Source organism: Aplidium turbinatum, chromosome 1, assembly GCF_918807975.1.
Source record: "Aplidium turbinatum chromosome 1, kaAplTurb1.1, whole genome shotgun sequence".
NCBI classification, from domain to species: domain Eukaryota; kingdom Metazoa; phylum Chordata; class Ascidiacea; order Aplousobranchia; family Polyclinidae; genus Aplidium; species Aplidium turbinatum.
The window spans coordinates 32682414-32698330 of NC_137472.1; the positions used below are offsets into that span (position 1 = coordinate 32682414).

The window sequence follows — 15917 nt, forward strand, 5'->3', positions numbered from 1 at the left end:
GGTTTGTGACCTGTTTGTCAATATAAACAAGACACTAAGCTTAATCAAAGACTATTTTAATTGAGTAAAATAGCGTTACGGTTATGACGTAATCACCTTTCTCGCCCCCAAGGTTTTTTGAAAAGTCGGCGCCTATGCTGGTAACCTTTCAACTGTCTTTCCAAACAAGTATTCTTTAAATATGCTCTACAATAACATTTGCTGACTTCTGTGGATGACTGTATCAGATGCACTACAAAACTTTCTGTAATTTAAAAAGAACTGCATGTTTAAACACGATATCAACTAGCCTATACCGCCTTTCGAGTGTCGTGAGAATAAGACAATTGCTGTGACTGTGAGGCTTCGTATCCCCTTCTTCAGATATCCCTGTGAAGAACGCACGCAGAAATTTAAATTGTCTGCCTTGTCTTTAATTATAGGATATTTCACTCAAAGAATTCAATGTAGGCTATGGTCAGTGAGAAATATTTTAAGTACTTTTTCTTAGTCATTCCTCGTTGAAGAGAACTACAGTTGTCAGTGACCTAATTAAGTACACATGAAAATATGTTTGTTTATTTCAGTTCTAATATTATGTAGATTCTGGAACAAACTTCTGTAACCAATTTAAATTTTGGTGACTTCGAAGAAGGCTGCTGTTTATGGATGTTCGCTAAAACATTTTCTTGGCTCTTCGTGATTTATTTAAAAGTTTGGCAGGAATATACTGCACAAATATGCATGTGCCAGAATTTGCATGGTATTGCGGGTTACCTAACCAGTGAAAACTAGATTTTTTTGGTTGCCACAACAACGCTCCGAATATCATGCGGGTAAGCTACATATTTTTACAACACATAATGTACAAAATGATGGTTTATTAGCTAATTGCTACCACATATGTGTCCCAAAACAATCAACTAATTAAAATGATACAACAGCAAACGAAATGAGTTAAAATAATAGAATTGTTAGATAAAAGGAAAAGGCAAACAAATATAAGGAACAACACGGCATAAAGCATGTAACAAAAAACGACAGCAAATATTGCGAGGTAGCCTATTCACATATAGCCTACATGGACTTTCACAAACTTAAAAACTGCTTTACATGGCTTAAGAAAAATGCTAGAAAATATACATAATATTATAATTAATTTTACATAACATCTGAGTAGACCCAGCTCATGAAAGCATTAACGATAAACAACAACATTACTGCAAGGAAGTATTCAAAATATAAATTCATAACAAAGTGATAAATAGTCCAATTAAGTTACTTCATTCACAGTCCGACATAAAAATTCACAGTGAAAATGGCAATTAACTATTTACAAGATTTTGTTTAAATAGAGTGTATTAAATAGGACTAAATGCTTTAAAAATGAATAGACTATCACAGACAGTAAGAATCATAAAACCTATGCAACCTGTTTAATCAGCATTATCAAGAGGGTTTCGTTCAAATCCAATCCGCATAGCCTAGGCCTATTCTACGTGTGCTACACAAGACTATCTTGTTGCCGCACGTTGAATAAGCTGTAGACTACTATAGAGCCAATTGTCACCAAGGGTTTTACTGGGAGAACTAAAGCATGTCTCGATGACTGATAAATATTTGCAAAGATTTGACAAGATCTTGAGCTGTGCTAATATGCTTTTGGGCTAGTTGTTCAGGTGATATCTTGAAATTCCTCCGCGGGTTCCATGTGAAAAGACACTGTTCAATGTTGGCGGTCATAAACTTAAATCGAATCAAGAAACGGTTGAGCTTCGGACATCGGATGCCTTGTGATTTATAAACACCAACGGAAATAGCCAGGTATTGCATAATTTGATAAAGCTGAAACGAAAACAACAAAGATTACAATTAAACTTTTCTAATCAACCATTACGGAATACCATTACACAACTAATCATGAAACTTTATATGTAGCGAATTATGTAGAGCACGACTTAAAAAAAAAAGGATTTTGTTCCACACAATGGCAGATCCAGGGGGGGAGGATCTCCTTCCCCCCTAAAACACAGAAAAAGTCGGATTTATGTAGACCTACACGACATTGCGTTTTGTTTAAATCTCCCCCCCCCCCTTTAAGCTACTTACTGCAACCGCCCCTGGTTTCACACAACTACACAAAATTGTTGCTTACTGTTGATTTTCTCGCTTTTCAAAGTTACAATACAACGATTGAAGCAAAATAGAATAATTTAATTTATGCAAAGATTTTATCACATTTCCTATAAACTCAAGGTGCCTTACCGAGTCACAAAAAAGCAAAGCATCTTCAAAACGTTTTTTGGCTTTTTCACCCTCGTCTATGATCACAGAGACTGTGGCATTTGGGTGTTGAAAGGCAATCCATTTGAAAGCAGTGCCGTGACAAAGTTTCACTCTTGACTTGTGAACTTTGAAAGACTGGAAAGAATTTGAAAAAACCATCGCTTCTCGCACGCCTTCGGAAAATTTCAAAGATTTTGAATGAAAGTCAAATATCTGAAAAATAAGTTAAATGCTAATTAATGCTTGATAAGTAATAGCTTATTTAAGAGGCAAATGGTGCTTTTTTTTTTTTGTATTAAACTGATGTTGTTGAATCTTACTTGAAGGTCAGTTTTCGTTTCTGTGCACATGTATCCACACTCTTCGTACTCTTTCATGCATTTCCAACAGAAAGTGTTACCGCAGACACAAGTCACCATTTGACATCCTCCGTCTTTTTCAATCGGTTCATGGCAAGTTGGACACTTTTTTCCCGACATTGACGTTACAAGTTGAAAACGAATTGCCCTGGCTGAAACAAGGAAAGTGTGATGTTTTACAAATATTTTAGTAGATCGTAAAATATTTGAAATTATTGATACAGTGGTATATTATGTGGTTATGTCTCATGAATGAATTTGGACAGTGCAATAAATAAAATGGAATATGTGCGGTTGTCTCTATAAAAACATTTCAAAGTTTGTAAAATCTAACCCATCACAAAAAAATGTGCCAGCTCCTTATTTGACAATCGTCTATACGTAAATTCACCTTTTCGTTGAACATCCTCCCAATACAAAGCTGCTGATTTGCAAGTGGCTGGCCAATGTGGTTCGCCCTTGCACCCTGCGCACCAACAGGCACCGCAAGTGCAAGAAATGGAGACGTTCTTACTGCCGGCTGTAAAATGTTTAGGAAGATGCGCTTTGACAACGTTGTTGCACCGTGGGCAGTAGTGATATTCTTCTGAACGCTTCACTGCTCTGTTCTCTTTTCGATGGCGATACTGTGCAATGACATCACCAGGAAGCAAAGTCATCAGTGTCACATCATCAACCATGACGTTGCATTCGTAACCGGGGCATTGAATCGAATGACCGGTTATATGTTGAGCTATTGATGCAACGTGATGCCTCCAGCAGTTGGTACAGAACCAATGATTGCAGGATACCATGGATGAAGCGAAATACCCTGAAGAACAAACAAACGTTACACATTGATTTCAAAAGAAAAGCATGCGTTTTAAAAACGTTTATTCTACTCAAACTTTGCTTACCTTCATTTTTGTCCGATAAAGAAGCATAGCATATTTCACAAAAATCCAAGGGTATCTTGTTGGTGATGACCGACTTGTCACACTTCAACCGATTTTCCTTTTTTTCCAAGTTGGAAATTGCAGAAAAGGCCGCTTCAGTGACTTGTCTGGAAGAAAAGCCCAACAAAGCAGATGTTTTGTCTGTGACAAGACGAACGTACGATGACTGTTTTGGAGCAGTGAATACTTGGTTAGATTTTTTGCCATTTTCATCAAGGTGTGTTCGAGAAGCTGTTTCTAAAAGATTTGCTGCAATCCTAATGATCTTTCCTAAGTATGTTCCTTTTGCGTCTGGTCGACTTCTCTCCAATATACTTTTTAACTCAGTGTTCCAGAGTTTCAAATTTTCTTGGTGGTTCTTTTCTTTGGATATAACTATTGTCTTCAAACGCATCGGTAGGTAGCCATGGCAGACACAAAGCGCCTGGTTGAAATAGCAGTTTTCCTTGTTTAGGCAATTCTGATGGTCACCAACCGATTCCAAAGTAAGGTAACAGGGAGCAGAGTGAACTTCTCCAGAAGCCCATTTACTGATGAAGGAATCTTTCATTTGAAAGGCATATTTCACAGGACGACTTTTTCCTCGAATAACGTCAACTCCATGTATCTTCTGTGGCTTGGTCTCTTCTCCCAGGGGCTCTTTGAAAAGAGCATCCAATTTCAACACAGAGTCCAATGCAACATCCACTTTCATGGAATATTCATCCTCACTTTTGACAATTCGATCCCAATAAGTTGCAGAAACAGCGCTTTCAGATACATTTAACTTGTTGTTTTGGATCGTTACTGATTTCTGCGAAAAAAAGCAGCACAAAATAAAATCCACTATAGTTACAAAAGTTATTTTATACAAAAAAAGACGATAGACATTTTGCTTTTATCGCCGAGTCACCATATATGCGGATTTGCATATACAATTCTTCACTGTAGGTGGAGAGCTTTTAAAACAATGAATGCAACATACTATTGCAAAGTAGCGTTTTACCTGAACAAGAGTTTCATAAACAACACGATCCTTCATGCAACTACAGGTCCTTTTTGTTGCTTTTGAACGCAATGGTTTTTGCTTCTCAGGTTGTGAAGGTTTCTTTTTTTCGAATGAATCAGTCAGCCAAGATTCAGCAGGTAAAGACAGATCTTTCATCACTGATGTATCGGGATCGCAATCTTCTTGAGCTCCGTTTGCTGAAACTCGGATAGAAGCTACTATGGTCTCTTGTGACTCTTCGTACAGAGATTGTAGTTCACGCTTGGAGCCTTTGTTGACTTTTTTGGATTGGTGGAGATCTTGGCTGCCTTTCCTGTTTCGTCGTTGCGCGTAATTTGGAAATTTTCCTGGAGATCTTAACTGGCATACCTCATACGTGACTTGTGGTTTGAGATCACCAGCAGAGTGTTCGGGGTTTTCATCGTCGTCATTTCTGAAATGCAAAAAGGGGTGATAATGATACGAATAACACATTGAAATCCGCAGAAAAAATTACAGCGGTTTATTTCTTCGTCCTCTGGGGCCGAGGGTTTATTCTTTTACCACCTCAGAGATACCCTGGTATGTCACTGTTTGAGGTCATTGGCCTGATATTTTTGCGGTTATCGGGACTCATCACGAGGAGGTTGACAACATGAGTTCCAATATGACAGCGGTCACGGTCCCAAAATACTTTTAAAGAATCAGGATTTACTTTCGCAATATAGTTCGATGACAAACGCAAATAGCTAATTATAATTGGCAAGTCCAATATCAGTTAACAACGGTGTAAAAATTCTTCTGACTGAACCGTAGACTATCGTACCTCTTTTGCTTTTGAGATAAGCCCATCATGTCAGTCGACCATCCATACTTTTTTCGTTTCAACTTTTGGGGATTTGGAAGTGAATGGTCCTTGTTACGAGCTTTTACGGATGATGTCACATCGACAGTGTCCGGAAAGTTCGTGGATGATAAGAAAGATCCTTTGTTGATCTTGCGATTTACTTCCCGTTCGATCACTGTCAGGTCAATATCTTGAAGCTGGAAAAAGTACAATAGTAAACAAACAAGGCTAATTGTCAAGAAGACATGCATTCGTGGGAAGTGAGAAAAAGAAAAACATGTATATTTGTGTGCTTTGAATAGACAGCGTGCTCGTTTTCAAACTTTGCTAATGCAATTGTGTTAATGTAAAATTGCAAATAAATAAACGAACAGTGGTAAAGTTGTAGGAAATCACGACTTTATTATCATCAATAAGCAATGAGAATCTTCTCATAAATGAGTTACAAATGCCGGATAGCAACTACTCACATATGGACTTGATCCACCGTCTTCGTCGTCATCAATTTCATCCTTGAGCATTTCAAGCAAGAGCCACCTTTTTTTCTTATTCATGGAATAAGTGATATTGTGACCGGTGCCAAATCCATCCCGTCCGGTAATTGGTGAAAACACGCCTTTTCCCAGGCGAGAAGGTACTTTCGTGTGAGAGCTAAAGTTATCCATTCCTTGGGAAAAAACGTAATGTTAATAGCCTATAAAAATTTTCTTTTTGCTTAGTCGTGCCCGTGAAAGTATCACACTGGTTTGATAAAAAAAACAGGAAAAAAAGAGTAAAAACTCTTTTCTTTTCATCTAGTTTTAAAAGAATGCCACAAGTAAATTGTCGTTGAATAAAACTAAATTTTGCAAGCTACCTCCATCATCAAGATCAAAATTGTCTTCAACATCCTTCGCTTTCCAAGCATCTGACGTCGATATGTGCTTCAATATCGTGGGAATGGATTGACGGCTACAAAAACAATAAAAATTAGATTTATAAAAATGATGGCTGATGTATGTAACTTGGCAATACTACATTGTTTGGTGACTTTAACTTAGCACTGAGCTAGTACCGTACAGAATGACAATGTATTTTTAGCACATTTCTATGAAGCCACTACATTACCGAAACCCAGTCAGCAAAAGCTCTCAAGTTTACATTGATTCAACGTATCCAGACGTTAAATCAATAGAAAATGATGACTTTACTGACCGGAATGTCAATACGTTGAATGACGTCACAGTAAGCAAATAGCGTTGCCTGTATACAAATGATCTTTTAATTTAAAGGGTACGGGAAAGGCATGGAATTTTATAGCTACAAACAGTTTTATTGAGCAAAAAATCGAACGAATCGAATTCCAATGGCATGTTTTACAAAAGAAAATTGTATTTAGAGTATGAGTTTTTCACCTGTTCTTTTGCCAGTTTCGACGAAGTGTAGCTCCAGAGCGCTTGACCGAGCCGAACTTGCATCGTTTGTTGGTTGCCCTTGAAAGACCTGGTTTGCAAACAAAATAATCAAGGTTTTCCATAACACAGTTCAGATTCGGAGAGACTTCAATGTTTCAGAGCTATGTCACAAAGAAGTTTCTTGATTTGCGCACCCCAACTTCACTTCGACGGGAGTTTGATTGTCACAAATGAATGAAGGCGTGATCCAGCTTCGTTCTTTTATAACAAAGCTGAAGCCGTATTATTAAAGGCAAACGTCACAAAGCGCGTCAGGCTCCGCACACACACTGACCAGCTATTTCGCATGAATTGAACGTGGTTGCGCAATATCTTTTTCTTGTGAGTGGCGCAACACCGAAAGCTCAATACAGTATGATATCAGAAGCTTGCGTAACTTTCTGTCAGTTCAGTTTTGTTTGCGACCTGCAGAAAACTCGCATGAAGACCTCCAATGCACCGCACACTGTGGTCAAACAGACATTCAAAAATTCCATCCTACCAGCAGTTTCTTTGGACTAGTAGGCCTACATGGTCAGCCTGCGATTTTGCAACGTGCATGTTTCTAGTAGTAACATCCTCGGTATCGTCTTTGCTTACAGCATCTCTCCTTCTTCCCGAAGAGCATTGGTAAAATACGGGAGCCCTACTTTCAAAATAACTAAAACAAACATAGGCTACTGCACTACACCTATGGGCTTGCAATTTTAACTTCACATCGTTTTATATCAATACGGTATCTTGGACCGGATCGTCATGCTATTGTCTGTTTGTTTGTCTGCTACTTTTTTCAACGTAATATGCCGAATTGGATTACTTTTTATTTAACGCGTAAAACATACGGTAACCCAAGTTTCTCATATTACCGTGACCAGTGCCGGTCTTAGGGTATTTCGGGCCCTGTGCGGAATATGCTTTGCGGGCCCCAATGACAATGATCCAATTAAGTAGCGTTGCTGGGTATTTAGAAAGGGGAGGTGGAGTGGTTTGAAGAACGCCGTGGTCGCCGAAGGCGACACCTAGCAGCGGGGGGTCTGGGGGGCCGCTCTCAGAAAATTTTGAAAAATTACTTTGAATTTGGGGCATTCTGAGAGCATGTTCAACAAAAATTTGGGTATAAATATTACTGTAAAATGGTGCTGTCCGGTGGCATAGCAAAAGGATAAGATCATACTTTCTTTGGCATTTTTCGGAAATAAAGCTAGTCTCTATGTTGAGTCTGGATGCAACCTATTTCGTACCCCGATTTCGTACCCTGAAATCGGAGTAACAAAATCAAATTTCGACCTATTTCGTCCCCTGAAAAGATCAAAAGAAATTTTGAAATGTTTGCGGCAACTCCGATCAGCGACTTCGGCTCTTTTGTTTTTTTTTCTCGATCTTTTCAGGGTACGAAATGTTCAGGGGATGAAATAGGTTGCACTCGTTGAGTCTCTATGTTTTCTTGTTGCCAATTCCTTTGTTGAATTCACTTGTTGAATTTTTCTATTGGAAATGACAAAATTACTGCATCTTCTGAGTGAATTGCGGGCCCCCTAATTTGCGGGCCCTGTGCGATCGCACGGTTTGCACACCCCAAAGACCGGCACTGCCGTGACATGCCACTACTACATCCCGGCTAGCGGGGCCTGTCATTTTTGCATTGATTCAACGTTTGCTGACGTTGGATCGGTGTAGTGATGACGAGTTTAGCTGGATGGGATCTTATACTTATCTCTTTTTCGACGTAACTTTACATCAAAGCACGCTTGATATCTGCAAGACATAACTTCCCTGGGTATAATTGGAATTCCGCAAGATGATGATTTGTTTTATTTGTTTTTGTCATTGTTTCGTGCTGTCAAGTAGTAACTATTTTGTGAGTCGTGCAAGGCCTGGTGCGTTGCGCTTGAAATGGCTTTGCCCGTGGTAGGATTTCATTGTGGGGTTTTCTTTGCCTGCCTTGCTCTTTTTCCTATGAGCTAAACGCATCAAGATGTGTTCCCCTCACGACCATCAGCACTCTTGATAACGCACCACCAGCTCAGTGGCCGGGTGGTTTCGTCTTCGGCTCTGGTGCTGGTAGGTCTGAGATCGATTCCAGGTCGGGTCAAACCGAAGACTTTAAAAACGGTACCGATTGTGTTCTTTCTTGCGTAACGCGGTGAGAATAAATCGAGTAATAATGTGATAACATCGTAAACCTGATATAAAATTAAACATGAGCCCTGTCGCTAAAAGACCTCAGCTGTTGTAGAGCGACAATAAATAAAACCATAACATTATTATTATTATTATTGATAACGCACCATGGCCGATCTTCAGAGCAAATGTTTATTTATACAATTCTTGAAAATTTCAGCTAAAGCTATAATATTATGGGCTGTTATTTTTTTTGTTTTTCGCGTAGTTTGAATCAGTGGCGTAGCTATCCATTATCACTGGTCTACACGATTTTTGCTCTGTGAACTTTGAAAACTGATTTAGAGTAATTTGGGGTGCTGAATCCGAATATGACCTCAGATTTATGCTATCACGTCAGGTTTGTGAGATATGATAACAGCATATTGTTACTTTTGTCAAAAGTGGAAGATTTGACGTTGCGTTTATTGCACATACACATTGTGCAAGATCCAGAAATCCAGGCCATGTGGTGCATAAGTAGCTGAAATACACCTACCAATTATAATTTTGATACCAATTTGTTTTCTAAGCAACATTATTAACAAGGCAGTAATAACAAGCTAAAAGGGAGGCTATAAGTGTAACTGACCCCTCCCCCCGTCAATATTTTGCATGAAACCACAAAGATTTAAGCAAGCCGATAGCAATGCTTGTTCAGTAACCATATTTAGGCTGTTTTGGCCTGTCTAACACTAACCTTTCGTTACAGCACTGCATATGTTGGTGGTAAACGCAACGCCAAATCTTCCACTTTTGACGAAAGTAGCAATTTGTTGTTATCATATTTCACAAACTTGACGTGATAGGATAAATCTGAGGTCAGATTCGGATTCAGCACCCCAAAATTACTCTAAATCAGTCTTCAAAGTTCATGGAGCAAAAAAAAATTCTTTTTTTGTAGACCAGTGATTGGATCTTGTGGATAAATCCAGGGGCGGCATGTTGCTGAAGGGCAGCAAAATGTGATAACGTTTTAAACGAACAAACCAGTCGCGAGAAGACAGGAAGGGACCGTGATGTCATCGAGTCAACTGCCACCTTTACGATCTGTCTGTGGTAGATAGACGAGATTCTTCCATCTTCATGTGTGAATATGGGTTAGGTTTGTGAAAGATTTAAAGTTTCAGGTCTGTAATAGATCACTCAGCTTTATACAGCAAATTTGCAATTATAGTTATTGTTTTTAACTGGTGTGCTGCAGATTCCAGAACAAGATTGAAGTTGCAAATTATTGTTTTTGCTGTGATTGATTGATTGATTGATTGATTGATTTTATTTCGTTGTAGGTAAATATAATACAATAAATACAGCAATAAAAAAGGAATTTCCAGCAACGGGAATCTGCGAAGAGACCATGGGTCTTCGAGTCAAGCAGATACCCCAGATTCTAATAGAAGTTCTAAAATTGCGATAAGAATAATTCAATAACGAAAATTGAGACAAGGTGTTAGAAGATGGTCATAGAGAAATATATTTAGTAGTCTATCGGTAGCATAAAGGTAATACAAAATTAATCGTGCTAATATTTGGCGATGAGTGAATATTTGTGTTGTTTTTTAAAAGAATAAAATGACAATTTACGCAAGCTCGTTGGTAAGGCCAGAAATAAAAACAATTGAACTGAACTGAACATCGGTTTTATTATAAACGAGTCAAAATAAATTTACGTTCAATTACCAAATACACAACTAACTTAACAGTAAACATCAAATTTAACTCAGTAACCGAGGCAAATGAAGCAAATAGCTCAGTTGCTTATGTTGTCTGTTTTAGGAACAAAGAAATGACTAAATCAAGCGGCACTGTTTTGGATCTCGTGGCATGCGCTTGAGCAACGCGCTCAAGGACAGATCTCAATGCAACGCCACGGTTATAGGTGAATTGTTCGTAAATAGTTTATCGTAAAATTAATTCTTCGTAAAACAATTCTTCGTAAATCATTTCTTCGTATACATCAATTCTTCGTATAGGTGAATTGTTCGTAAACAGGTGATAGGTCAATTTTTCAGCTGTTACTCAGGGCCAGAGGCACCGGAAGCGGGGGAGAGGGGGCATCATGGAGGGGAAGGGAGGCAATGGTGCCCTTTTAAGGTCATGTAAGCTACTGCACATTTTGCAATATAACAATTTCTGCTATTGGCTTTTCATCATCATTTTCAGCCTGTGAGAGCGTAAGCCTTCCCCTCTTCATGCCAATTTACATGATTATGTGCTAGTTGGTACCAATTGGTTGTATTGCATTGTTTGTCAATGTTGTCCCTCCATCTCACTTTTGGTTTTCCTTTCTTTTGGTTTCTCGTGGTGTCGTGTCCATGTTGTTAATTTTTTAGTCCATTTATTGTCCTGATATCTTGCTATATGACCTGCCCAGGACCATTTTAGTTTCTTGATTGTGCGTAATATATCTCGTAATTTCGTTTGATTTCTGATCCATTCGGTAGTCTTTTTATCTCGCCATGTTAAACCTATCATGATTCGTTCATGTGCTCTCTTCATAGTTCTTAGTTTAAGTGTTAATTTCTTTGTAAGGTTCCAAGTTTCTGCACCATATGTAGCGGTTGGAAGGACGCATTGATCGTAGACTTGTTTCTTGAGAGAAAAGGGCAGTTTTGACTTAAACATCGAACTTGCTCTTCTGAAGGCTTGCCATCCAAGTGATATTCTTCTTTTAATTTCATCTTCTTTATTGGAGTTGGTTGTAATTTTTTGGCCAAGATATATATAGTGATCAACTTTTTCGATAATCGCTCCGTCCAAAAGAATATTGCTGCCGATGTCTGCCAGTTTGTTAAACATAACTTTCGTTTTGTTAAAGTTCATATGAAGGCCAATCTTTTTGCTTTCTGTATTGAGTTGAGTTCACTTAGCATTGTTTGTAGTTGTTTAGGTTGCTCAGATATAAGGATGATGTCATCAGCAAAACGTAAATGGTTTATGTATTCACCATTAATTTTGATTCCTTTTTCTTCCCAGTTAAGTTGCTTAAAAATTTCTTCTAAGGCTGCTGTAAAAAGTTTTGGAGATATTGTGTCACCTTGACGTACCCCTTTTTGAATCTGAAATGGTTCAGAGTCTTTGTGCAGTCGAATTATAGATGTATTTTTCGCGTAAACGTTTTTGAGAAGTTGAGTGTATGATTGGTCAATTTCCTGTTTTTCCAGTGCTGAAATGATGACAGCTGATGTTTCAACAGAGTCAAACGCTTTTTTATAATCTATTAGTCCAAGGCAGAGTGGGATGTTATATTCGTTTATTTTTTCAATTAATTGGTTGATAGTATGCAAGTGGTCCATGGTTGAAACTAACTTGTTCTCTCGGTTAGTGGTAGTCCGAATCTTTAGCAATTCTGTTGGTAATTACTCGGGTAAAAAGTTTGTAAATTGTTGGAAGAAGACTAATCGGACGATAGTTTCCCAAGTCTTTTTGGTCTCCCTTCTTATGAAGAAGTATGATGTTAGCATTCTTCCAGTTGGAAGGAATTTGTCTTGTTTTAATGCATTCCTTAAACAGATGGGCAAGAGGTGATGAAATTGTTTCTTCTGCATCTTTAATTATGTCAGGCGTGATATTATCTTCACCAGGCGCTTTATTTCGTTTCATCTGACCAATTGCATGTTTTATTTCAGCTTTATTTTTTATTTCAACATTCGCTTTTAGCCTAATTATAATTTCATTTTTGTCTCAAAATAATATTCACAGCACAAAATTCTGCAACTTAGTAGGTTACATCATTATAAAATAGCAAGATTTATGTCCTTCATTGTATACCAGACACTTGTATCATTACTCGATAGTGAGCTGATAGATGAGCATTATCGCTATATCTTATCTTAAAACTTTTTAAAAAGTGACTTTTCAGGAACAAAAGTGCCCTTTTTCATAATCCTGCCCCCCAGCCAAAATCGTTTCGGCGCCCCTGTTGTTACTCGTGCAGGACATTTCTTTTGAAAATCCTCAAATTTCCAATAGCCTAAGTAGTTTCTTGCCCTTATGCGTTAAGTGCACTATAATCTTTGTAATAAAGCTGGCCACCATACAAAAGTTTTGGTTTTCTTTTTTCGCTGCGCACAAATAAGTGCAATGCCATTCTGAATCATGGAGTCTACGCTATGTCTGCTCGTCTACAGTACGTCACATCTCTAGCATAGGCTATACGCTACCCTAATTAATTATTGTAACTGTTTATTGTAACTAATTATTATAACCGTTTTACGAACAATTAGTATTACGGTCAATTGCATCCACGAAGAAATGCATTACGAAGAATTGTGTTACAAAAAATTAATTTTACGAACAATTGTTTACAAAGAATTGTTTTACGAACAATTGTTTACAAAGAATTGTTTTACGAACAATTGTTTACGAACAATTGTTTACAAAGAATTGTTTTACGAACAATTGTTTACAAAGAATTGTTTTACGAACAACTGTTTACGAAAAAAACGTCGGACACCCAATGCCACACAGTAAATGAGATATTTCAGTGGTTCAAATTCTCTACAGACAGTCAGACAGGTAGGCTATCACAAAACTTTCAGAATTAAGCTCTAAAAAGACTTTCTCAGTCCGGAAATAATAATAATAATAATTTCCAAATCATTTGATGTTTCGACATGGTGAAAAAGGGATAATTGATTTATCCACGTTACATTTCATTTTTTGGACAAATTAAAAAAAATATAAAGAAATGTAGTCTTTGTTGGTGAAAGCAAAGCGAACCCCAACACCCGTGGTTAGATAGCCTACCTATTTGCTACCGCATCGGTATATAAAGCAGAAATTTGAGAACCGCATTTTTATTTTCCAAAGCATTGTGTTATTGCTTAATGGAACTAATACTAAACTACTAGCTGGTCTGCTGGTAATCATACGGTTGCTTCAGGGCAAATTTGTCGAAATGAATGAAGCGTCTGCAAAAGGAAACAGTCGTGAAAACCTGATTGAATGAAATGTATTGTGTATGGAATAATGCATCGTAGTGTTCGGTCTTCTGGCAAATCGATATTGTGTCATTCTTCGTAAGACATATCAGATAATAACAAGCAGCAAGCAAACATTGCTTCAACATAAATTTGTTTCAATTTCAAGTAAATGACTTAACTAGATGATTGGATTCTAGTCTGGCATTAGAAATAACTTTACAGTGCAAGTATTGTCACAGCTAGGCTATCAGTAAGTGCTGCAGTGACTGAAGTTAGTCAACAAGTTAGGTTGAATGTAGCCTATGTCATATGCACTAATCTACAGAACAGATGTGTGGTGAAAATTTAACAGTTCAGATCACCAGAGTAACATTTGCTCTGTCATTATTGTTATTCAGTTTATGTTTTCTGTGTTAAGCCAAACCTAAGCAAGGAAATCAGTTATTTACATATAATGTTGCTTTGAAGGTTTGGCTTTAGTAACGTGAAAGCTTCAATTTATGATTGCTTAAAGAACAGATTCCGATCCATCAAGGTAGGTTTCTGACATGCTTGTCCACCCAGTTAACTCAGTGGTAAAGTAACCGACTCAATATCAAACGGTGTTGGTTCTGCTCTCGGGCTGTGCGCATGAGCAATGTAGGCTATTTCAAGAATGCTCTTCATTCAGCGGCACCTAATGGAGGGAATAGCTTACAGACAACACTTCACATCTTCAACAACCACGAAAACTTCAATCTGTCAATCTCGGTATCCGGCCCTGCGTCAATAGTTCAAAGCCTCCACAAGTATGCGAACTGCCAAGATTTTGTCAGTCCGAGGATGAAAATTAAAAAAAAAATTTGTTAAACTTTTTGATTACAATTAGATTACAAAACAATTTATGCCAACCATCAGGGGCGCCGGAACGATTTTGACTGGGGGGCAAGATTATGAAAAAAGGGCACTTTTGTGGCGGAAAGGCCAATTTTTTTAAAGTTTTAAGATAAGATATAGCGATACTGTGCAATGTGCATCTACCAGCTCACTATCGAGTAATGATACAAGTGTCCGCGGTATACAAAGAACAATGGCACTAAAGGGCATCATACTATGTTATAATGATGTATTTTTATTTTATTTTTTTTATTTTTTTTTTTATTATCTTTATCCTGCATTGCGGAAAAGCGGACTTGAGCGCTATGCATCGGTGTACGCCTTCCAACGTACACCTGACCCACGCTGCAGCCGACAGCAATGTCTGTTTCCGGTTGTCTATACTCTACTTATGACTTAAATTTGGTACTACCCATTACTCGAAATCGATCACTGGGTAGAGGCAATTATCGTAAAATTTCTTGCCCAGAGAAACAACAGCAAGTGCGGGTGGCTGGAGTCGAACATGCAGGCTCTCGATTGCGAGCCCAACGCGCTAACCAGAATTTTGTGTGGTAAATATTATTTTGAGGCAACAATGAAAGATTATAATTAGGCTACAAGCGAATGGCAAAGATTGTTACATTGTAAAATGTGCAGTGGCTTGCATGACTTCAAAAGGGCACCATTGCCCCCCTGCCCCCCATCCACAGAAAAATTGAGGGCAGGGGGGTCTTTCGCCCCTCCTGCCCCTCCGCTTCCGGCGCCCCTACCAACCATAGTAAAAGTCGTGATTCTAGAACATGTAAATGTGACAAACCACCAACTTTGAGATGTGCTTGAAACAGAAATCAGACAATAAGTTTGAAAAAAGTTCAAACTTGCAACATCTGCAGTGTTCCTAACTATGAACGAAGAAAAGGCAAAATCAAGCAGCTTTGGTTCGATTCTCAAAGTATGTGTTTGGAATCGAAAAACAAATTCAATTTATTTGCAAAAGATTTTTCCCAAGTAACAAAATCAAGTTGAAATCACATGTGCAAATAATCAAAGTAGCAATTACCTTTGGTCTGAATGTTGTTTACATTTTCGAATACAAGAAAATTAAAAAGAGCAGTTAGCCTCAGCAGATCAATCTGAAAATCTTAAACATGTGCTTCAAATAATATTA

General features: G+C 38.0%; 2 protein-coding genes across 2 annotated transcripts; both read right to left on the reverse strand.

The window, feature by feature from the left end:
- Positions 1-840: 840 nt before the first annotated feature.
- On the reverse strand, positions 841-4035 carry LOC145780029 (ankyrin repeat and IBR domain-containing protein 1-like). Its single transcript, XM_082591735.1, has 5 exons — positions 3521-4035; positions 3016-3435; positions 2586-2776; positions 2245-2478; positions 841-1824 (listed from the first exon to the last, which is right to left on the reverse strand). The coding sequence occupies exons 1-5, from the start codon at positions 3951-3953 to the stop codon at positions 1570-1572; spliced, it is 1533 nt and encodes a 510-aa protein (XP_082447861.1). The 5' UTR covers positions 3954-4035; the 3' UTR covers positions 841-1569.
- On the reverse strand, positions 4010-6889 carry LOC145764915 (uncharacterized). The gene is made up of 7 exons (XM_082576616.1): positions 6768-6889; positions 6230-6324; positions 5844-6040; positions 5353-5570; positions 4545-4980; positions 4136-4352; positions 4010-4089 (listed from the first exon to the last, which is right to left on the reverse strand). Exons 1-7 carry the CDS (start codon positions 6887-6889, stop codon positions 4010-4012), a joined length of 1365 nt encoding a protein of 454 aa, XP_082432742.1.
- Positions 6890-15917: the final 9028 nt, after the last annotated feature.

What these genes read in the sequence shown, in the direction of transcription:
- LOC145780029 (XM_082591735.1), bottom strand. Translation starts at nt 3,953, where the DNA reads ATGCGTTTGAAGACAATAGTTATATCCAAAGAAAAGAACCACCAAGAA. An exon ending in AAACGAAAACTGACCTTCAA is followed by an intron (nt 2,479 to 2,585) that starts GTAAGATTCAAC and finishes CTTATTTTTCAG; the next exon opens with ATATTTGACTTTCATTCAAA. An exon ending in CTTTGCTTTTTTGTGACTCG is followed by an intron (nt 1,825 to 2,244) that starts GTAAGGCACCTT and finishes TTTTCGTTTCAG; the next exon opens with CTTTATCAAATTATGCAATA.
- LOC145764915 (XM_082576616.1), bottom strand. Translation starts at nt 6,889, where the DNA reads ATGGAAAACCTTGATTATTTTGTTTGCAAACCAGGTCTTTCAAGGGCA. An exon ending in TTTTGATCTTGATGATGGAG is followed by an intron (nt 6,041 to 6,229) that starts GTAGCTTGCAAA and finishes TTTTTTCCCAAG; the next exon opens with GAATGGATAACTTTAGCTCT. An exon ending in TGACGTTATTCGAGGAAAAA is followed by an intron (nt 4,090 to 4,135) that starts GTCGTCCTGTGA and finishes TTCCTTCATCAG; the next exon opens with TAAATGGGCTTCTGGAGAAG.